The 23,318-nt window shown below is 51.6% G+C and overlaps 1 protein-coding gene across 3 annotated transcripts in view; it reads right to left on the reverse strand.

The window, feature by feature from the left end:
* Positions 1-23,318, reverse strand: part of LOC102463522 (adhesion G protein-coupled receptor E3-like) — an 80,789-nt gene that overhangs the window by 42,816 nt on the left and 14,655 nt on the right. For all 3 annotated transcript variants that reach the window (XM_075902274.1, XM_075902272.1, XM_075902273.1), the window contains exons 4-9: positions 21,329-21,376; positions 17,161-17,316; positions 16,199-16,354; positions 8,578-8,733; positions 7,353-7,508; positions 168-241 (exon numbers count right to left, since the gene is read on the reverse strand). In XM_075902274.1, coding sequence (XP_075758389.1) covers positions 168-241; positions 7,353-7,508; positions 8,578-8,733; positions 16,199-16,354; positions 17,161-17,316; positions 21,329-21,376 — 746 coding nt within the window. The remainder of the gene's footprint in view (positions 1-167; positions 242-7,352; positions 7,509-8,577; positions 8,734-16,198; positions 16,355-17,160; positions 17,317-21,328; positions 21,377-23,318) is intronic.

The following is a 23,318-nucleotide window of genomic DNA, read 5'->3' on the forward strand; positions in this document are numbered from 1 at the left end:
TACTGGATCTAGTCCATCCTCTCCATCTCTGTCCAGCCACACTGCCCAACCCAGTCGCAGCAGATACACTGCCTTAGTGCATTGCACTAACTCCACGCATGCCCATGCCTGTATGCATTCCTTCCTTTTTCCCCTCCTGCCGCATTCTGGAATCACTCGACACGTACATTCTGGCTTGTGTTGCATCGGCTTTCTAAAGTGACTCCTGTCAGATTCTTGAACTGGTCACCGATGGTATTTTCTAGGGAAGGAAGCAGAAAGCCAGTGTTGGGTTCTCTCTTACAAGAATCAAATCTTTACAATAGGATCAAAGTATCATGGCACTTCTGGGCACAAAAATGAAACCAGGCAAAGTCCAACCAATGGCAGAACTTATGCTAATGGCTAATACAATTGGTTTATGGGGTCCAAGAAGACAGCATCACTCCAGAGACAACTCTCCCCATCTATTATAGATTTGATAGTTTGTCTGTCTGTGCATCTGTCTTTCAATACATTTGTTCAAAAACTCCCTCTAACCAGTCAGAGCTAGACCACCAAATTTGGTATGCAAGGTCAGGATTTGGTTGTATCAGGACAATGGGAAGTGTCTGGAATGCGACTGATTTTCAAAAATGGAAACCAGAAATTACTCATCTCAATAGTAACTGATACTCTTCAATTTGAGTGTCCCCCTGGGTGCTTCATGTTCGCAACAAGTCATTAATCTGAGATTTTAGAACAGTACCCCTGGGGCCGCGTATGTCCACATCTACAGTTGCACACTCCTAGGTGGCATCACACAGGCATGATATTCCCCTCTCCCTCTGCCCCCCAGATCCTTTTCTACCTTGGAACGAAGCCAGTGAGGCCAGAATTCCAAAGCAGAGGGGTGGAAAGGGAGGGTTGTGGAGCACCCAGGGGGACAATCATCTGAAAGAATGTCAATTACTGTCGAGGTGAGTAACTTCCTCTTCAGGAGAGAGATGTCCCTGTGGGTGCTCCACATTAGGTGACTACACAGCTATTCTGTACTAGCCAATTAGCCCATCATAAGACGGGATTTTCATGTCTCTCCTCCACATCGGTCTTCTCTCCTGAGCCTCTGGTCTCTTGCTCCATCTCTCTCTCCTCCTTCTCCTGCCTGTCTCTCTGTCTCTCTCTTTCTATTCTCCTCCCCCTCCTGCCTCTCACTCAGGGGACTGCGGAGCCCAAACAGCCGTTTGGGCTCCACACTCCCTGTGCTGCATGGGGAGAGCAGAGCCCAATCGGCTGCTTGATGCCCCGGGGCAGCTCGGCTGAGCGGCACAGAAGTCAGCCTAGCGCCACGGTGGGAGGCGAAGGGGGTTGGAGCAGTGACATTCATGGCCGGGGACAGGGCCTGGAGCCGCAGTCATGCTGCACATCACCGCCCCACCCTCCTTCGCCTCCCACCGTGGTGCTCAGCTGACTTCTGCGCCACTCAGCTGGGCCACCATCGGGGAGCAAGAAGAGCAAGCGGCCGTTTGAGATCCTCCGTGGTGGCCCGGCTCAGCGGTGAAGGAGTCAGCTGAGCGCCACGGTGGGAGGTGAAGGGGGGCAAGGCGTGATGTGTGGCGTGACAGCGGCTCCAGGCCCTGCCCCTGGCCATGAACATCACCACCCGGCCCCGCTTCCCCTCCCGCTGTGGCGCTCAACTGACTTCTGCACTTCTCAGCTGGGCCGCTGTGGGGGAGCAAGTGGCATAAGCGGCCGCTTGCACTGCTAGCTCTCTTGCGGTGGCCTGGCTGAGCAACGCAGAAGTCAGTCGAGTGCCACGGTGGGAGGCAACAGCGCCACCCAGAGGGAACAGCCAGCATTTCAGCGTTACAGAGTTACAGACATTGGGCTACTATATGTATGATTAGGGAGGTAGGGGACTTTGGATCTGGCAGAAATAGGTGGAAAGGACTGCCTTCGCAAATTTCAGGTTGGAGAGAGGTCCCTGTGTAAGGGTGTAGTGCTTTGGAAAAGTGTGGTCTGACGGCCATGTAGCAGCTATACAAATGTCTCTTATGGGTACTTTGTGGAGGAACGCTAGTGAGGTAGACATGGCTCTGGTGCAGTGTGCCTTTATATAATCTGGAGGGATCACTTGTGATTGGCAGTAACAGAGCTTAATACAGTGTGAAATCCAGCGGGAGAGTCTCTGTGATCAGAGAAAGAACGGTTACATACCTCGTGACTGTTGTTCTTCGACATGTGTTGCTCATGTCCATTCCATGTAGGTGTGCGCATGCAGCATGCACACACTGTCGGAGATTTTTCCCTCAGAAGTACCCATGAGGCCACCAAGGAGCCCCCTGGAGTGGTGCCGGTATATCGGCCCATATATATCCCCGCTGGCCCTCCACCCACTCAGTTCCTTCTTACCGCAATACTCCGGAGAAAGGGCAGTGGGCAGGGATTTGGAATGGACAGGAGCAACACATCTTGAAGATTAATAGTTATGATGGAAGTAACCCTTCCTTTTTCTTCGAGTGCTTGCTCATGGGCATTCCATGTAGGTGACTCCAAAGTAGAACCTATGCAGGAGGGCCGGAGGCTGAAGATTCTGTGGAATGAAGAACTGCCCTGCCCAGGGCGGCGTCCTCTCTGGCCTGGTGCATCAGCGCATAATAGTTGGCGAAAGTGTGGACCGAAGACCACGTGGCGGCCCTGCAGATGTCCAGGATCGGGAACTGTGCTGTGAAGGCCGTGGAGGTGGCCATGGCCCCTGTGGAGTGTGCCCTGAGGGGAGGCGCTGGAACCTCTGCCAGGGTATAGCACTCCTGAATACAGGCGGTAATCCAGGAGGAAATCCTCTGTGTTGACCCCTTATACTCTCCACAATGGCCACAAAGAGTTGTGGCGATTTCTGGAATGGTTTTGTCCTATCTAAATAAAAGGCCAAAGCCCTTCTAACATCTAAAGTGTGTAAAGCCTGTTCTCTCCCTGACACATGAGGTTTGGGGTAAAACAAAGGTAAGAAAACACGGGTAGGAGGTGTGGAAGGAAGAATCAGGGTGGAGGTGGAGCCTGACCTTATCCTTGAAGAACACTGTATGGGGGGATCCGTGGTGAGTGCCCTGAGTTCAGATACCCATCTGGCAGACGTGAGAGCTACCAGAAGGGACACCTTGTAGGACAGGTACAGGAGGGAACACGTTGCCAGTGGCTCGAACGGGGGCCCTGTGAGTTTAGAGAGGTCCGAGTTGAGATTCCCCCAACCCCGAGAGGCCCAGACGTAGAACCACTTCCACTTGGCGAGGTAGATGGCTCTAGTGGAGGGTTTTCTACTGCCCAATAGGACTTCCTGAATCTGGGCCGAGCACTGAAGCTCCACCGCCATCAGCCATGATGCTTTCATGCTGTCAGGTGCAGTGACTGTAGGTCCGGATGGCAGAGTCTTCCCGAATCCTGAGAAATCAGGTCCAGGAACAGCAGAAAGACCATAAGACTCTTGCTTGAGAGGCTGAGGAGGGTTGAGAACCAGTGCTGCCTGGGCCACACTGGGGAGATGAGGATCAGGGACACCTTGAACTCCCGCACTCTCAGAAGAACCCTGTGAACTAGTGGGAATGGCGGGAAGGCATAAAGTAGGCCCTCCGGGCAGGGAAGGAGGAGAACGTCTTCTGGAGAACCCCGTCCAAGTCCAAGGGAACAGAACCTTAGGCATTTCTTGTTCTGCCCCATGGCGAACAGGTCTAGATGGGGAGATCCCCCCGCACAGAAAATAGAGTGGGCCACATCCTGCCTTAGGGACCTTTCGTGCCCTGCAAATGTCCTGCTCAGCCTGTCCACTAGGACATTTTGGGATCCCGGGAGGTACAAGGCCATCGGGTGCATATCCACCCCGATGCAGAGATCCCAGAGACAAATCGCCTCCTGACACAGGCAAGGAGACCGTGCCCCACCCTGCTTGTTTATGTACACTACTGCTGTCGTGTTTTCTGATAGGATGACGGACTTGCCCCAGAGGTGGGGAAGGAAAACTGCACAGTCCAGAGCTCCCTGGTTTTGATATGCAGGGAGAGTTCATCCGCGGACCATATACTTGTGTGTGCAGGTCCCCCAGGTGGGCTTCCCAACTGCTGTCCAATGCGTCTGTGACAAGACGGGTGGACGGCACCGGTCTGGAAAAGGGGACTCCAGAGCAAACTCCGCCTAATGGATCCACCAGTCCAGCGAGAGAAAGACGGGGTTGGGAACCGTCAGCACCCTGTCCATGAATGGACTGACGGGTTGTGGATTCCCGCTAGCCACATTTGTAGCAGGTGCATGCATAGTCTGGCATGTTGCACGACATAGGTGAAAGGGGCCATGAGGCCCAAGATAGTCCTGGCGATAGTCACTGGAAAGCTATATAGTCCCCTGATGGCAGCCTCTCTTACGAGGAACCTGAGCAGTGAGGCCCTTGCCGACAAAGAGTCCAGGGAAGCACCCACAAACTATTATTGGGGTCAAGGTAAGAGACGACTTGTCCAAATTCAGTAGGAGCCAGAGATCCTCAAAGAGTCTCTGGACCAGGATGATATGGGCTCTCACCTGACTCTTGGAGTTTCCCCTCAGGAGCTAGTCTTTGAGGTAGGGGAACACTTGAATGCCCCTTTTTCTGAGAGCAGTGGCCACAATCTCCATGCATTTCGTGAAGACCGTCGGCGCTGTCAAAATGCCAAAGGGGAGGGCTTTGAATTGCTAGTGGTCCAAACCCACAAGGAACCTCCGATGGTGGGGGGCGATGGAAATGTGGAAGTGTCCTTTAAATCAAGGGAAGCATACCAGTTTCTGAGGGCTAATGAAGGAATTATGGAGGCCAATGTTACCATTTTGAATTTTGCTTTTGAAATGAGAGAGTTGAGGGCTCTGAGATCCCTTTGGGATCAGGAAATAGCAGGAATAGAACCCCCTGCCCAGAAAGTCAGAGGGAACCTGCTCTACCGCCCCCAGAGTAAGGAGCTGGTGGACCTCTTCTTGTAGTAGAGGCTCATGAGAGGGAGACAATTTTATGAGGACCCTCGCTGCCTCGAGGGCCTCAGGGGTGGAGGGCTCAGGAAAGTCCTGCAGAGGGCTAGGTTCCCTGTGGCCCGGGCTCCGGATTTGTGGGCACCACGTGTCCCGCTGGAGGGCACACAGAGGGCGCACGCTTTGGTGGGGACCTGCCCCTGTTAGGCCATCTCTTCTTCTGAGGCGCCGGGGACTGGGACTGGTGCTGGGGCCTATGCGGTGCCAGGGGGATGCGCTGCACCAAAATATCCCGCATCGATGCCAGTGCGTTCCAGGAGACCAGTGCCAGGACTGATGCTGGTGCTGGCCTGAGCGCTGCCTCCATCAGGATGATTTTAAGGCGGGACTCTTTCTCACGCTTGGTGCGGGGTTTGAAAGCTTTGCAGATTTTGCAGGCTTCTGCAAGATGAGCCTCCACCAAGCACTTTAGGCAGGCAGAATGCGGATCGCCACATGGCATGGGCCTGTGGCACTTCTTGCAGGGCTTGAACCCTTGTGGACCTGGCATGTCCCGCCACAGCAGAGAACAAACAAACAACAGGGAAAGAGTCTTTAACTTAAATTGCAGTTACTTAGCCGGTGATTAGCTGGAAACAAAAGAAAGTACTGGAGACAATGATCGCTTAGGTGAGGAACTGAGTGGGTGGAGGGCCAGCAGAGGTATATATTGGCCGATATACCAGCGCCATTCCAGGGGGCTTCCTGCTGGCTTGAGGGGCACTGCTGAGGGAAAAACCACATCCACATGGGATGCAGAAGAGCAATCACTTGAAGAAGAAGAATAGAATCCTAGGGCTGGGAGAGACCTCAGGATGTACAAACCAGCCCCTTACCCAAAGCAGGACCAACCCCAACTAAATCATGCCATCCAGGACTTTCTCAAGCTCTGGGGATGGAGACTCCACCTCCCATTCCAGTACTTCACCACCCTCCTAATGAAATATTTTTTCCTAAAATCCAACTTAGACCTCCCCCACGGAAACTTGAGACCATTGCTCCTCTTTTTGCCATCCTTCAGTATTGTGAACAGCCTCTCTCCATCTTCTTTGGATTCTCCCTTCAGGAAGTTAAGGCTTCAAATCCCCCCTCACTCTTCTCTTCTGCAGATTAATGAGCCCAAATCCCTCAGCCTCTCCACGTAAGTTATGTGCTCCATAGTAGGAAACACTGGTGCTATCTGAGGAGCTGGAATATGCCTCAGTGCTGAGCGGATTAGAGATGTGCTAGGCACGTCTGAGGCAGAGGCATTGGTGGCAGAAGGTATGGGAGGTGCTGTGCTCTCGTGCTGCGTCAACAAGGCAGTTTCAGTGCCAGATCTTATCGCAGCTGATGAGGCAGGCAACTTAAAGCCTGATGCCTTGGAGCGGGTGTTTGAGTGTCCCCTTTGCCAGCTGTGCTAGCGGCTCCGGAGATGCCTAGAGCATCATAGGTGCTTAGGCACAGCACCGTTGCTGTTCTTGGCACCAGCCGTGAGGAAGAAAACGGCATCTCCTCAGGCAGAGATGAGGCTCACTTTTTGGTGGTCTTTTTGCCTCTGCTTTGTTTCAGTTCCTCAGGCTGTTGACCTGAGTCAGTTTTCAAGTAGAATTAACTTGAGAGGCAGGTCTCTGTCCTGTCATGAGCACGATTTCAGTTTTGCACAATGCAGACATTTTTAAGAAACATGAGCCTCTCCGAGGCAGCGGACACATTGTGCATGTCCATCCGAGATGGAGATAGTCTCTTTGCAGGCAGAACTGTGAGCCAGGCATGGCGCTGAACAACTATCTAACTATGGGAAGGGAATGAACTGGGAGAGAAAGAAAAAAAACCTATTCTATTCTAGTCTATTCTAGTTTTGTTTAAAAAAAAAAAAAAAAAGCTAGACTAAACTACCAACAACTGACCAACTAGTGAGAAAAAGCTTGGTTCTAAAAAAGGGATTATTATCTGAAAATGCGAATGAGATAGGGAGCACTGCTGAGCTCTGTCTCCAGCCGGAGACAGTAGAGGAGGAATTTAGGAGGGGAGGCTCCTGCATGCATGATGCCTGCCACCTAAGAGAACGTGATTGCAGACATGCGCGAGCGGGGCCACAGGGACACTGCTCTAAAATCTCCGATCAATGGCTCAGCGGCGGCGCACTGACTTAACGTCAACTAACCGCGGGAACATCTCTCAAAGAAGCAGCAAAGTCTGCTGGCACAGACACTTATACTATAAAATGATCACAAACATGCCAGGGCCTAGCTATGCACACATCGGTTTCTGGGCAGCTTCTCAAGCACGGAGGACAGTGAGCACCACCCGCATCCCAGCCTTTGAAATTGTCAGGGCCTGATGTCTATTCCGTGGCTTTGCCAGGGAGGGCAGCGTGTCACGACTGGTACCTGTGCAGTTCAAGGTGTGGTTGCCACCATGTTTGCAGGAGTTCCCCCCGGGGGAAGAATAGCCTGCATTGCACTGGCAGCTGTAACTCGCCGGGGTGTTGATGCAGAAGCTGTGAAGGCCACAGATCGATGGGTTTTCAGAACATTCATCAATATCTAAACAGAAGAACAAGGAATTAATTATTAATCACAGTGGCACTTACATGTTCAAACTGAGATCAGAGGCCCATTGTGCCAGACATGGGGGTGAAGGTGGAAAAGGACTCGCAAGGCCCCTGGGCCCAGGGTGCCAAAAGGGCTCAGCCCGGCCCTGGCTGCCGCTGTTCTTCACACTGGCTGTGAGGAAGACACCAGCATCTCCTGAGGCAGGGATGAGGCTCACTTTTAGGCGGGCTTTTTGCCTCTGCTTTGTTTCAGTTCCTCGGGCCGTTGTCCTGAGTGAGTTTTCAAGTAGAATTCATTTGAGAGGCAGGTCTCTGTCCTGTCACGACCACGATTTCAGTTTTGCACAATGCAAACGTTTTTGAGAAACAGGAGCCTGTTGTGCATGTCCATCCACGATGGGGAGAGACTCTTTGCAGGCAGAACAGCGCTTAAAATCCAGTGAGCCAGGCATGGCGCTGAACAACTATCTAACTACAGGAAGGGAATGAACTGGGAGAGAAAGAAAAAAAAACCCTAGTCTATTCTAGTTTTGTTTAAAAAAAAAAAAAAAAAAAAAAGCTAGACTAAACTACCAACAACTGACCAACTAGTGATAAAAATCTTGGTTCTAAAAAGGGATTATTATCTGAAAATGCAAACGAGTTAGGAAGCACTGCTCAGCTCTGACTCCAGCCGGAGGCAGTAGAGAAGGAATTTGGGGGGGGGGAGGGTTCGTGCATACATGATGACTGCCACCTAGGAGCACATGACTGCAGACATGCGCATGCAGGGCCTCAGGGACACTGCTCTTAAATCTCCTATCAGTGGCTCAGCGGCGGCGCACTGACCTTATGTGGAGCAACCACGGGGACATCTCTCACAGAAGCAGCAAAGGCTCTGCTGACACAGACACTTATACTATATAATGATCACAAACATGCCAGGGCCTAGCTACGCACACATCGGTTTGTGGGCAGCTTCTCAATTACGGAGCACAGTGAGCACCACCGCATCCCAGCCTTTGAGACTGTCAGGGTCAGATGTCTATTCCATGGCTTTCCCAGGGAGGGCAGACTGGTACCTGTGCAGTTCAAGGTGTGGTTGTCTCCAGGTTTCCAGGAGTTCCCCCCAGGGGAAGAATAGCCTGTATTGCACTGGCAGCTGTAATTCCCCGGGGTGTTGACGCAGAAGCTGCGAAGGCCACAGATCGATGGGTTTTCAGAACATTCATCAATATCTAAACAGAAGAACAAGGAATTAATTATTAATCACAGTGGCACTTACAGGCTCAAACCGAGATCAGAGGCCCATTGTGCCAGACATGGACGTGAAGGTGGCAAAGGACTCACCAGGCCCCTAGGCAAGATTGGCTCTGCTCCTGGAAGAGGTAGGGCCTCGAGTGGAAGGCCCAGGACAGTTGTCCCCTTTGCCTTCCCTCTGCACCCAGTGTCAGTGGCTCCGGTACCAGGCACGGTGTCCCCCACGAGTGTATTAATTGGTGACTTTTCCATCTAGCCATTATGCTTGTGACAGGAGTATTGTGATGATAATAAAAAGTCTCTCTCTTACTTTTTTATTAACCTGGTATTGGTTAATTTTTTTGTGTCCTGGTTTTATTTTAAGGCTGAGATTTCCCAAGTGATCTCTTCCCTGGTTTCCTTATCAACACTTGGGTGGTGGCAGTGGATTTTTATCCCCAAAATTTAGGTTTTTAAGATTTTGGGGGGAAGCTTTATACCAAACCCTGGAAAGATAAGGTTTTGGGGTACTTTTCCGGGCCCCCACTTCTGCATGTATTATGCCAGAGGATTAGGCCTTGACACACTCTAATATGCCATTAGCCTTCTTGGCTACAAAGGGCACACTGTTGATTCACATTTAGCTTCTCATCCAGTGTAATGCCCTGGAACCGATCCTTGGAGCACTCAACTTGAAACAGACCATCAATCAGACCTTGAGCCGCTGATCACTGCCCACAAAGCCCCACAATCTAGCCAGCTTTCTATCAACCTTTCAGACTATTCATCCAATCCATACTTCCTTAACTTGCTGGCAAAAATATTATGGGAAACTGTATCAAAAACTTTGCTGAAGTCAAGGTATATCACATCCACCAACTTCCCCATGTACACAGAGCCACTTATCTCATTATAGAAGCTAATCAGGTTGGTCAATCATGACTTTCCCTCGGTGCATCCTGGGTGATGAGAGTGCCTGGTCCTTATTGTGGTTCCATATAGACAAGCACAGTTTTAGATGCTCAAAAAGGTCTAGTTCATTGCATGTAGAGAGAGTGCTGTGCCCAGGTCAAGGATATATATTTTAATCTCACAGGAACTGGCGTGCAGTTTGGAAAAATGTACGAAGGTCTGATTAAGGGGGATAGTATTTTAGGGAGGAATTTCAGGTGGATCCATAAAGTAACCTTGTGGTGGTGGACAGAGGAATCCTCCATTAGAGCTGCAATCTCTCCCACCCATCTCATCATGATGATGGCTACAAGAAAGATGGTCTTCATGGATAAATGCAAGAGAGAGGCGGTGGCCATTGGTTCAAAAGGTAGCCAGATTAAAGGATTCAACATAAGATGCAGGTCCCATGGTTGTGTTGGTGGGGTGATCTCAGGATAAATTTCTTGAAGACCCTTTAAAAACCTCCTAGTGTGCAAATATTGGTTAGTCTTCTAGCTTAAGATGGAAGGTAGTAATAGCAGCAAGATGGACTTTAATTGAACTTATTGCAAGGCCTGCTTGTTTAGCTTGCAAAGGTAGCACTGGAATAGTTGAGAGACTCTCATGACCCTTGACCTGATGTTCAAATTTGCTTATTGGAGTGCTGTGACTGTTGTGCCTTTGGAGAGGGAGGGCATCGTCATTGGTTTCTGTCTCCGCCTCTATTCTGTTGATGTTGACCTTGTCTGTTGTAATGTTGAGTATACTGAGGGTATTGAGGCCTAGGGTAGGGCTGATACGAGTATTGTCTCCTTCTAGGGGCTGGGTTGTGGATGCTTAGAGAGCAGAGCTTTGCTCTGGAATCCTTCATCGAATGAAGAATTTCATTGGTATTGGTTGCAAACAGCTTCTGGCTGTCAAACGGACAATCTCCCATCATAGGTTGGATTTCTCCAGGAAAGGGAGTGGAGTTAAATCATGAAGCCCTTCTCATGACTACTGCTGTTGCTGTAAATTGTGCACCCATATCAGCAGCATCTAATGCAGCCTGCAAGGCTGTTCCGGCAGTCGTGTGACCCTCTGATATCAGCGCTTTGAACTGCTGTCTTTTTGCCTTAAGAATGTCTGCTATCAAGCCATGGAGTTTGGTGTAATTTCCGTAGTCATATTTACATAATAAAGCAGCATAAATTGGAAATACGAAATTGTAAGGTGGAAGACACGTAAACTTTACATCTGAATAAATCAAGTCTCTTGCTATCATGGTCCGATGGGGTGGACCAGAATTGTTGCTGCTTGGTTTTCTGCTGTGCAGCTTCCACCACAGGAGAGTTAGGCATTGGGGGTATGTCTACACTACTACCCTAGTTCGAACTAGGGTGGTTAATGTAGTCATTCGAAGTTACAAATGAAGCCTGGGATTTAAATATCCCGGGCTTCATTTGCATCTTGCCGGGTGCCGCCATTTTTAAATCCCTGTTAGTGTGGACTCCGTCCCCGCGGCTACACGCAGAACGGAGTAGGTAGTTCGAATTAGGCTAATTCGAACTACTGGTACACCTCGTTCCACGAGGAGTACCGGTAGTTCGAATTGGAAAGCCTAATTCAAACTACCTACTCCGTGCCGCATGTAGCCGCAGGCACGGAGTCCATACTAACGGGGATTTAAAAATGGCGCCTGCCCGGGAACATGCAGATGAAGCCCGGGATATTTAAATCCCGGACTTCATTTGCAGTTCGAATGCCTACATTAGCCACCCTAGTTCGAACTAGGGGGCTAGTGTATCCATACACTTAGAGAGTGTTAGTGAGTACAGTATGTCTGTTAATTCAGGTTGGTTTTCAATGGCCTCCTGGAAGGGAATGTTTAATTCCGCAGCCACACATTTAAAAAAGTCTTGAAAACGTGCAAGGTCATCTGAGGTAGTTGAAGTTGGAGGCTCAGTCACTTCCTCTGCTGAGGCAAGTTCATTTGACTCCAGGGATATGTCTGTAACTTGGTTGGGAGGGTCCCCTTCCTGTGCTTGTTTTGTGGGTGGGGAGTGTGGCGAAGGGAAATATTACACAGGATGTCATTTTTGGTCATGCTGGTGTTTTTGGCGAGGCTGCTAGTTGTTCCATTATTGCCAGTGAAGGTATGGCATTGGTGAAGTTACCAGGGATTACCATAACATGGAGGCATGTTCCCATATTGAGAGTATGATGTGGAAAAGTAAATAAACGAATCTGTATGGGGTGAGTTTTCTGGAGAAAACCCCACACCAGGGTCATCTTCAGATTCAGATGAAAATCTTTCTCGAGATAATGTCATCTCAGACTGAGAAATGGTGAATTGAATGGGGAGGAGACTAATAAGTCTCTATGGGTATGTCTACACTACAGCACTATTTCGAATTAACTTAATTCGAAATAGTAAATTCAAATTAAGCTCATTCGAAATAACGCATCTAGACACAAAAACTATTTCGAAATAGAGTTTTGCTATTTCAAAATAGCGCGTTCACACTGAGTGGACCCTGAACCGAAGTTAAAGCTGGCCGGAACCAGTGCTGGCAGGACATCAATTTAGGACTTAGTGTATGGGGCTGCTGCCTGAGGCTAACTGAGCTCCGTGCTTAAAGGGACCTTACCCCCACCCCAGACTGCCAGTTCTCAGGATTCCCCACTTGGTTGTCTACCTCGATGAGGGACGGCAAAGCAGTCCTGTCTTGGAGTGCCATGAGTGACTGCACTCAGGACACCACAGCACTCGGCCACATGGAGCCAGAGCTGCCCCTGGGCACGCCGGTGTGTCTCGTGGAGTCGTTGCCATCAGCCCGGCTGCACTTGCTGCAGGCTGCCACCCGGGAGGTCCATCAGGGGGCTGTCAGGATCCAGGAGGCCCTGAGGGAGAGCGTCCACCCCAAGGAGCCCTCAGAGCCTCCCCGGTCCTCTCCACCGGGGGCTAGTGCCCCATTTCTCCCTCATGTCCTTCCACTTACCCCTTCCTCGCCCCCCTTCCTGATGTAAAATAAAATACACATATGTTCAAAAATAGAAACTGGGTGTATTAAACCAAACTGGGGGGGGAGGGGATGGACCTCTCGGGAGACTGGGAAAAGGAAGTGGGAGCGGGGAGGGGGAAACATGGGAGGAGGGAGCTGGTAGGGGAAAGCAAGAGGCAGAAGGGGGAGGCGAAGCTCAGGGCTCAGAGTTGGGGGTCTCGCCAGAGCAACTTGACTTTCATGCTAACCTGCTCCTGGGTTCACATGTGGCCTTTGGTGGCCAGGCTGGCAGCTATCCTGCCGTAGACGGCCGCGTTCCTCTGTCTAGTGCGGAGATCATGGATGTTGGGGGCATCCCCCCCAAACCTGAATAAAGTCCATGATCTCCACCCTGGACCAGGAAGGCACCCGCCTTCTCCAGCCCCTGTCAGGCTCCTGGGAGCTGGCAGAGTGCTCCTGGGGAGCAGTGGAGGGCTGGCTGCCGGTGGCTTGCTGGCTCATGTTTTGGGTTCACTGGGTTAGGGGCACCGGTGGCCACTGCTGGCTCTGGGCTGGCAGGCTTAGAGCTGGCACAGGCACTGGGGCCAGGGTCTACCCCTTTAATGGCTCCAGGGCTGGGGGAGAGGAGAGTAAGCTTTCCTGGTTGTGCCCAGAGTGGTCACCAGAGCTCCCTAGGAAGAGCTAGAGGCCCCCTATTTCGAATTAAGTATCTACACATCACTTAACTTGAAATAGCTATTTTGAATTTGGTGTTACTCCTCGTGGAATGAGGTTTATCAAATTCAAAATAAGTGCTCCACTATAAGTGCTCAAAATAGTGGTTTGCCTGTGTAGACGCTATTAAAGTTAATTCGAAATAACTGTTCTTATTTTGAATTAACTTTGAGTGTAGACATACCCCATGTTGTGCATATTGGTGAGGTGGCATTGACGGTGCCATAGTAGGAAGCACTGCTGCTACCTGAAGGGTTGGATTATGCCTCAGTGCCAAGTGAAATACAGATGCGCTCGGCACCTCTGAGGCAGAGGCATTGGTGGCAGGAGTTATGGGAGGTGCAGCGCTCTCGTGCTGCATCAGCAAGGTAGTTTCAGTGCCAGATGTTATCGCAACTGAGGAGGCAGGCGACTTAAAGCCTGATGCCTCAGAGTTGGGGTTTGAGTGTCCCCCTTTGCCAGCTGTCTGCTAGTGGCTCCGGAGACGCTGGGAGTATCACAGGTGTTTAGGCACAGCGCCGCTGCTGTTCTTGGCACCAGCCGTGAAGAAGACACCAGCATCTCCTGAGGCAGGGATGAGGCTCACTTTTTGGAGGGCTTTTTGCCTCTGCTTTGTTTTGGTTTCTCAGGCTGTTGACCTGAGTGAGTTTTCAAGTAGAATTCACTTGAGAGGCAGGTCTCTGTCCTGTCACAACAACAATTTCAGTTTTGCACATTGCAGACATTTTTGAGGACCATGAGCCTCTCCAAGGCAGTGGACACATTGTGCATGTCCATCCGAGATGGGGATAGACTCTTTGCAGGCAGAACTGCGCTTAAAACCCAGTGAGCCAGGCATGGCACTGAACAACTATCGAACTACAGAAAGGGAACGAACTGGAAGAGAAAGAAAAAAACCTATTCTCGTCTAGTCTATTGTTGTAAAAAAACCTTTAGACTAAACTACCAACAACTGACCAACTAGTGATAAAAATCTTAGTTCTAAAAAGGGATTATTATCTCAAAATGCGCATGAGTTAGGGAACACTGCTCAGCTCTGTCTCCTGCCATAGGCAGTAGAGAAGGAACTTAGAAGGGGGGCGGGGGCTTGTGCATGCATGATGCCTGCCACCTAGGAGCACGTAATTGCAGACATGTGCAGTCATAGGGACACTACTCTAAAATCTCCAATCATTGCCTCAGCGGCGGCGCACTGGCCTAACGAGGAGCAACCACGGGGACATCTTTCAAAGAAGCAGCAAAGGCTCTGCTGGCACAGACACTTATCATATATATAGTAGCTCAGTGTCTGTGAGTCTGTAACGCCGAAATGCTGGCTGTTCACTCAGGGCAGCTCATGCTGCATGGGGAGTGCGGGGCCCAAACATTTGCTTGCACCGCTTGCTCCCCCACAGCAGCCCAGCAGAGAGGCGTAGAAGTCAGCCAAGTGCCACGGTGGGAGGTGAAAGGGGACGGGGCAGTGATGTACGGTCTGACAGCGGCTCTAGGCCCTGCCCCCTGGCCATGAACATCATCGCCCCACCCCCCTTCGCCTCCCGCTGTGGCACTCGGCTGACTTCTCCACTGCTCAGCCTGGCCACCGCGTGGGAGTAAGCGGCACAAGCGACCGATTGGGCTCCACGCCCCCCATGCAGCACGGGGAGTGCGGAGCCCAAACGGCCATTTGGGCTCCGTGGTCCCCCAAGTGAGAGGCAGGAGGGGGAGGAGAAGAGAAAGAGAGAGACAGAGAGGCAGGAGGTGGAGGAGAGCTGAGAGAGAGAGAAAGAAAGAGAGGAGGGAGGCAGTAGGAGGAGGAGGAGAGAGAGAGAGACGGAGCGAGAGACCGGAGGCTCAGTAGAGAAGACCGACATGGAGGAGAGACCTGAAAATCCCATCTTATGATGGGCTAATTGGCTAGTCATATATATAGTAGCCCAATGTCTGAGAGTCTGTAACGCCGAAATGCTGGCTATTCCCTCTGTGCGGCACTGTTACCTGAAACGATGGCTGTTCCCTCTGGGGGGGGCGCTGTTGCCTGAAATGCTGGCTGTTCTCTCTGGGCGGCTCGTGTTGCATGGGGAGTGCGGGGCCCAAATGGCCACTTGTGCTGCTTGCTCCCCTGCGGCGGCCCGGCTGAGCGGCGCAGAAGTCAGCTGAGTGCCATGGCAGGAGGGGAAGGGGGCGGGGTGGTGATATACACGGCCAGGTGGCGGGGACTGGCTGTGTATGTCACTGCCCCGCCCCCCTTAGCCTCCTGCCATGGCGCTTCGCTGACTTCTGCGCTGCCCAGCCGGGCCACCATTGGGGAGCCCAAATGGCCGCTTGCTCTGCTTGCTCCCCTGCAGCGGCCTCGCTGAGCGGCACAGAAGTCAGCCGAATGCCACGGCGGGAGGCAAAGGGGGCGGGGCGGTGACGTACACAGCCAGGGGGCGAGGCCTGGCCGATCGTGCATCCCCAACGGGGACAGAGGAGAGAGAGTGAGAGGCAGGAGGGGGAGAAGAGAAAGAGAGACGGAGAGACAGGCAGAAGGCAGAGGAGAGCTGAGAGAGAGAGGAGGATGCAGGAGGAGGAGGAGAGAGAGAGAAAGAGACACGGAGCGAGAGACCGGAGGCTCAGTAGACAAGACCGAAGTGGAGGAGAGACCTGATAATCCCGTCTTGTGATGGACTAATTGGCTAGTACTAAATAATGATCACAAACATGCCAGGGCCTAGCTATGCACACATCCGTTTGTGGGCAGCTTCTCAAGCACAGAGCACTGAGAGCACCACCCACATCCCAGCTTTTGAGACTGTGAGGGCCTGATGTCTATTCCGTGGCTTTGCCAGGGCGGGCAGTGTGTTGCGACTGGTACCTGTGCAGTTCAAGCTGTGGCTGTCGCCAGGTTTCCAGGAGTTCCCCCTGGGGGGAGAATAGCCTGGCTGGCACTGGCAGTTGTAACTCCCAGGGGTGTTGACGCAGGAGTTGTGAAGGCCACAGACCGAAGGGACCTGAGAACATTCATCAATATCTAAACAGAAGAACAAGGAATTAATTATTAATCATAGTGACACTTACAGGCCGAAACCAGGATCAGAGGCCCATTGTGCCAGACGTGGGAGCCAGGGGGGCAAAGGACTCGCCAGGCCCCTGAACAAGATGGAGATAATGTCATGGTGATAATTTTCTCTCCCCACATCTCCTTGCCCATTACTGCAGGGCCATGTGCTCAGAGGCAGGGTACCCGCCCCTCCCCCATAACCAATAGGAATGGAGACTGCTCGGCTGTCGCTCAACACGTCTCCACCATGGGTCTCCATCCATACGGCCCCATTTGGTGCATCTGGTGCACCCTGTTGCCCAGATTTCCTGTGTCCGTTAAAAGCTTTAGTTCATTCCTTACACCCCATCCCCAGCCCTGCGCCAGCCCAGCCCAGTGTGTCAGAGCAGGGCAAAGCCCCAGTCCCAGCTCGGCTGATGGCAAATCTGTGTTGTTTCGGAGGAGTTGATGGAGCAGCAGCACCGAGGTCCTGACCCTAATGACTCTGCACCCATCACCCTGGATGAGGATCTGGCCCCACAAAAGCCACCCTAGTGTGTTGAGCACGGGGCAATGAGCAGCAAAGGGCTTTGGTGCCCGGCCATGGGCATCCCTGAGAGCAAAGGCTGCGCGGAGACGGCTGTGGTCCCAGGGGTGCTGGCTCTCACCAGGCCCAGGAGGGCACCGGACACAGAGCCGGGCCGAGGGGCTGGTGTGCGCCGGGAGTCCCTCCATGACTGTCTGGGGGCAGGAGAGACCTGCGGGGAGAACACCTTCAGCTTCCCACTGGCTCTCACCTGAGCAGTTCAGAGGGGCGACGCTGCCGGGCAGCCAGGAGTCTCCTTTGGAAGATCTGTAGCCAGGTAAACACTTGCAGGAAAAACTTCTTGCATTTTTAAGGCATGAGGCATTCGGGCCGCAGGCCAGGGGGACTTGGGAACATTCATTGATCTCTGGACAGGAGCAAACAGAACCGGAGTCATTCAGTGGCCCAAAAAAGTGCTTGTGTTACCTCCAGTGCGTGGGTTTTCTGTGTCCCCCTATGGGCCAGTGTGCAAGAAGACACAGAGCTCACCAGTGGTGGGCTGCCTGTAGACTTCCCCCCTCGTCTTCCTCCCTCCCCTGCATGCTTCTCATGCACTGGGGCACCAGACCCCCCCCCCCCCCCACATCTTACTCCTTCTCCTCCCTCCCCTTTTGGTGACTTATAGGAGCACCACGAATCACCTGATATGCCCTCCATACCCCCTCTGACGCCTCCCTCCCTGGGCTGGAACATGAACATCAGCTGTTTGTGGCATTCCAGCTGTGGGAGGGAGGGAGAGGAGTAGGTAATTGAGGGGCTCCAGGGCCCCAGTGCCGGGAAGGTGCATGAGGGAGGGACACATGGGGGTCACAGGAGGAACCAGGACGCAGGAGGAACCCTAGGGAGCCGCAGGCTGCTCCAGCCCTCTGAGATGAAAAAGAGTCAGTCATGCAGCCCACTCACTATCCTGGGTTGCCCATCGCTGCTTTCCACTGTAGAGATCCCCTGTTTGTGCATCAGCCAAGACAGTAGCTGTTATATTTGGAGCCAGCTAATAAACCCCATGGATCACGGTTAGTGTAAAAACATCATGAATGGAATATTTACCATTCAGGTCTGAAAACATCTGCCATTTAGGAACACAGGGATGGCCAGACTGGGTCAGACCAGTGACCCTTTAAGCCTAAATCTGCTTTCATCAGTGGCTGGCACTAGACGCTTCAGAAGATCATGTCAGATGTTCTTGCTATTTATATAAAAGTCTTTTCCTTCTTCGACATCTGATCAATATGCACCCTGTGTGTCCTGTGGCCAGGAGTTCCACAGGTTAATTCTGCTTCTGGTAAAAAAAAAAATCCTCTTTCCCATTTTCGGGGCTGGATTGTGGCTGGCCCTGACATGACGCAGAGGAAGAGGCAACCCATGAGGAATTTCTCTCCCCTCTCCTTTGGAGGGTCACACTTTTCTCCCTATTCTTCTTGCTGTATCATTGTGTCCCCAAAAAATGTGGGACAGAGGCAGGCCACAGTATGCTCCTCCCCTCTGCACTTGCTAAGAGCTGCCTGGTTACTTGGAGGAGGGAAGGACTTAGCTGCTTAGAATCTGAGCTGCTTAGGGGAGGAATTCCCCAGTCCACCCTGCCCAGCCCCAGGGCTGTGTGCAGACTGAACTGCGGCTTTTCCACTTTATTGGGTGTCCCCTGGTCAGAGAGGATCAGATTGACCTGTGGGGAAAGCTGAGTCACTAAATCTGCTTGGCCACATCTCTCCCTTCCTCGCTCTCCTCATCCCTGCATCCCCCTTTCCAGTCAGCGACGTCCTCGATACAGACCAAGTGGAAGACCCTCCCCGGGTCACTAATGCCAGTAACAGAACAGTCGCCCCGTTACACGGCTCCCCTCCCCCAGCTGGGCTCAGGAACTCACACTCACCCTGGCACGTCACGCTTCAATGGGCTTCACACTCATTCTTTGGTCCTACCCGCCCGCCCCAAGTGAGAGAAGAGGCAGAAGAGGTGGCTGAGGATGTTGGATGAAGGCAGCTGGACCCTCTTCTGGAGGCATCAGGTGAAAAGCCAGAAAAGAGCTGCAGGTCCCTCCCCTGCAGAAGGAGTGGAAAAGCCGGCGGTGGAAAAGATCGGAACAAGGAGCAGGTGCAGCAGGTGCTAATCCTGTGAACTTGCTCTGATACTACTGTGTGGAAAGGGGCTGTTATGCCCATTTTCCAGATTGGGAACTGAGGCACGGAGTCCAAAGCAGTAATTTGGGTACCCCATTTCCGTTGGAGACCCCCAGGACCCGCTATGTCAGAGTCCTTCACTTTCTGCAGCCAAGTACCGCTCCCGCTGACCTCGCTTGCAGCTGGGAGTGCTCAGTACCTCTGCAAATCAGGCCCTAATGGTTCAAGTGAGGGCCTAGAAGATAAACAGCCACACCTTAAAATCTGGGATAAATGACTTGCCCAGCATCAGACCAGAAATCAGTGGCAGAGGCAGAGAGACTTCAGTTCCCCAGAGCAGCCCTCAGCTGCCTCAACTGGAGGACCATCCTTTCTTTCCCGGAAAGCCCCTGCCTCGTCCTCCTGCAGCACATACAGGTAACAACCTCTCTCACTATCCAACCCTTACTATGCCCAGTGCAGATCTAACCTGTGCATTTAAAGGGGCGGGAGACTGGTGACAAAAATAGGCTGTGATCATGTAAGGAAAGTCTGGGACATAACACACATGGGGGCAAAGACCGCTGGATTCTGGTATTTCCTAACTTTGGAGAGCTTGACTTGCATCCTTTAGCACAGTGGCTCCCAAATTATGGGACACACCCCATCACAACCCCAACAGGTGCATGGAGGAATGTTGTGGGGTGTAGTAGAGCCTGGACAACCCCATCTTGACCAATAATGTCTGCATTGTCCGGCCCTGCCTTGATTGGACTAACAATGGCTGTCTTGTCCAAAGTGCAGATTTCTAACAAAGCAAAACCTGGCCTGACTCAAGTCTAGTGCACGAAAGCATGCAGGCCAGGCTGAGGCGGGGAGCTTTGAGAGTCAGGAGTGCTTTAAACAATCGTACATAGGGAGTATGGTGTAGTGAAAAGAAGCCAAGAATATTAGGAAAAACCTGGTAGTGGTACATAGTATTTCTGATAAGCAAATATCACAGATACAGCCATAGAACTGTCAATCAAGTATGGTCTGAATAGCAGGACGTATCTCAAATATCGGCATAATACGTAATTAATTGGTAGCTATTACTAGAATGTCCAGGTCGAGTATAAATATAGATGTAGAAAAGATAATCAGTGGGAGGGATTGGGTAAAGTGTCCCCACTACTTTATCTGCTGTATCGAAACACTGCGGCTATGTCTACATTCGCAGCATCTTGCACGAGTAATATGCAAATGAGGCTAAACGTGGACTATCGCTGAGCCTCATTTGTATACCTAATGAGCCACTATTTTATTCAGAAGAGTCTTTTGCACAAGAAGGAGCGTCTACGCTGCCCCTTCTTGCGCAAGAAAACCCCTCTTGCGCAATGCCGTTATACCTATTACTTTTCAGGAAGAACGGCATTGCGCAAGAGGGTTTTTCTTGCGCAAGACAGGGCAGTGTAGACGCTCCTTCTTGCGCAAGAGCCTCTTCTGAAAAAAATGGTGGCTCATTAGGTATGCAAATGAGGCTCGGCCATATTCCACGTTCAGACTCATTTGCATATTACTCACGCAAGAAGCCGCGAATGTAGACATAGCCTGCCTGTTCCTGCTGATGGATGCACATAGGGAAACAAAGAGGCCACAACCTCCCATCTGACAATCTGTAAGATCTTAGCTGTAGAACTGTGTGTGACTTACAGAAATAAGCACGTTGAGCCATATCCTTAAAATGGAATATCTTGTGATTTGTGCTAAGAGTAGGTGTTATATTATTGTCTGTGCTACATCTCCCATTCATTGAAATAAGATCTGTGTAACTTTGCGTTGCTTTACTTTACTATTCTGTGCATAATAAAGTTAGGGATAGAGCTTATCCTTCATGTTTGCTGGCTCCTTTCGTATTTAACATCCGAATCACATGACAGAGGGATATGACAAGGCCTGGAACAGCCCCCTAATGGGTGCACCTTGCATGACCAGGGCCTAGCAATGGCTAGTCACACCTGTTCAGTGGGAAACACAGAAGAAATTGGCGCTCGTCATGGAATTAAAAGGCAGCTCTGTTTAGCCCCCTGCAGAGCACATGGCTTTCTGGCAAGTGAGGAAGGGAGAGGCAGAGGGAGTGTAAGGAATCAGAAGGGAACGGAAAGTCAGAAAGAGAAAAATGCAGGGAAAGAGGAGGAGGAAATGGGATGCAAAGTTTTTTGCCCGTTCAAAGCCCCCTCCAGTGGCAGGACACATAGGGTTTGAATTTGGAGATTTTGCCCAGGTTTCCAGGCATCAACTTACCCGCGCTGGAGAAATGAGTCTCCTTGATACAGATGAGCCAACAAAAGCCTGAAAGAGGAGAAACAAGCAAGGATGTTCTTATGGCGCTGGCTGGGTAAGGCCGCAGGAGATGAGTTTATTCCTGGAACTGCTGGCTGAGCTCAGCCAAGTCACAACCCCCTGGTCCATGTCCCATGGGGCCAGCTTCTCTTCTCCGGTTAGACACTCTCCTGAGCAGACTCTGTGTCCACCCAGCTGGGTTCAGAGACCTCAGTAGCTCTTGTGGAGCAAGGGGCCCATGTGTCACTTCCTGGCCAAGGAGTAGCAGCAGAACCAGGAACGTCAGGGCAGCAAGCCCCTAGGGGAGCATCTCCCAGCAGCTGGACTCTGTGGGGAGGGGTGGCTCCAGGGGGCATCATTGGTCAGCGCCAGGCTCCTTAAGGGGAGAGGCAAGAGTGCACTGGGATTGGGGAGCAAGTTCACCAGGCAGCCAGCCAGAGCCCCAGCTCCCAAGGAGCCAGGGAACCAAACAATTTGGGTGACCCCTAGCAGCCTCCAATCCCCCGGCTCCTGGCAGGGTGCAACAGTTTTCAAACTGTGCAAACCATTTGCAAATCTTTGTGCTAAACGGGGGAGCGGAAATCTGAGGGGCACATGACCCTGTGTGCCCCTCCCCCGTCAAGGCGTTAACTCTCGATAATCAGAATAATGAGTCTTCCCTGGGCCAAGGCAATTACCTCAGGAACCAGACCCCAGATGGTGTAAATTGTATAAGAACAGCCAGAGTGGGCCAGACCAGAAATCCATCTAGCCCAAAATCCCACCTCCCGACAGGGGACAATGCCAGGTGCCCCAGAGGGAGTGAACAGAACAAGGAATCATCCCGTGTTGCCCTTTCCCAGTTTCTGACAGACAGAGGTTAGGGACGCCCTCCCTGCCCAGCCTGGCTAACAGCCATCAATGGACTCGTCCTCCATGAGTGTATCTGGCTCTGTGTTGAGCCCTGTTCAAGTCCCGGCCTGCTCAACATCAAAAGTCTCTCTGGTGAACGTAAGGAAAAGGAAGCCAAGTCACATCGAGTGGGAGGGCTTTGCAGCAAACCAGCCAGGTCCCACCAAGAGCTGAACTCAGATGCAGGAGTCAGAGCCCTGAGCACTGACCATGGCACCATGAGACCTGCCTCCTGACAGTGGCCAATGCAGCAGTTTAGCCGGCGAAAGCCCCACAAAAGGACATGGGAGTCTGGCTCATTCTGTTCCCAGACATGCAGGTATCAAGTGATCTCCAAAAGCTGGGCTCACTAACCACCCCTGAAAACTCCAGGCCCAGCTGAGACCCAGAGAATTCAGAAACACTCCCTGGTTGAGGTGCCAGGAGCCCAACATCTCAGGTCAAACCCCTCTGGAGCTGGGAAGGCAGGTGGAAAGCTCAGACGACTCCTGCTGGCAGCGCCTCTGCACACAGGGCTGCGGGGAGCCTCTCTAAGCCCCCACTCACAACTACAGTGGCTCACGGTGCCGTCTGAGTTCCAACAAAAGGGGCCAATCGGTGAGGGATTGAAGAGCTGTCCACATTCACAGCCCAGCCCATGAGGCAGTTTCCATTTGGGAACAAAGGGGTCCGGACACTAGAAAATAGCAAAATATGTTTCTGTGTGTGTGTGTTTCCTCCTCTCTAGATGTTTTTAGCAAGTTTTTATGTCTCTCTGGAGTCTCATAGTTTACATTTTTATATCTATTTGTGTTGGCTTACAAAATTTTTAACACACATCTCGAATACTTTAAATAGAGGCAGGGTAAAAATAATTTAAAGAACGAAACAACGAAATATTTTTAACCAGCAAAGGAAGGAGGATCTGGAGTAGGGATGTTAAATTTCAATTAATCAGTTCATCGAGTAGTCAATGGAATTTCCATCATTTACTTGATTAGGAGATAAGGGGGGCACCTGTTATCCCGCTGGGCCTCTCTTTTTTAAATGTGCAAGAGCCGCCTACAGTTCTTGGGAGAGA

This window comes from Pelodiscus sinensis, chromosome 19 (genome assembly GCF_049634645.1).
Source record: "Pelodiscus sinensis isolate JC-2024 chromosome 19, ASM4963464v1, whole genome shotgun sequence".
Taxonomy (NCBI): domain Eukaryota; kingdom Metazoa; phylum Chordata; order Testudines; family Trionychidae; genus Pelodiscus; species Pelodiscus sinensis.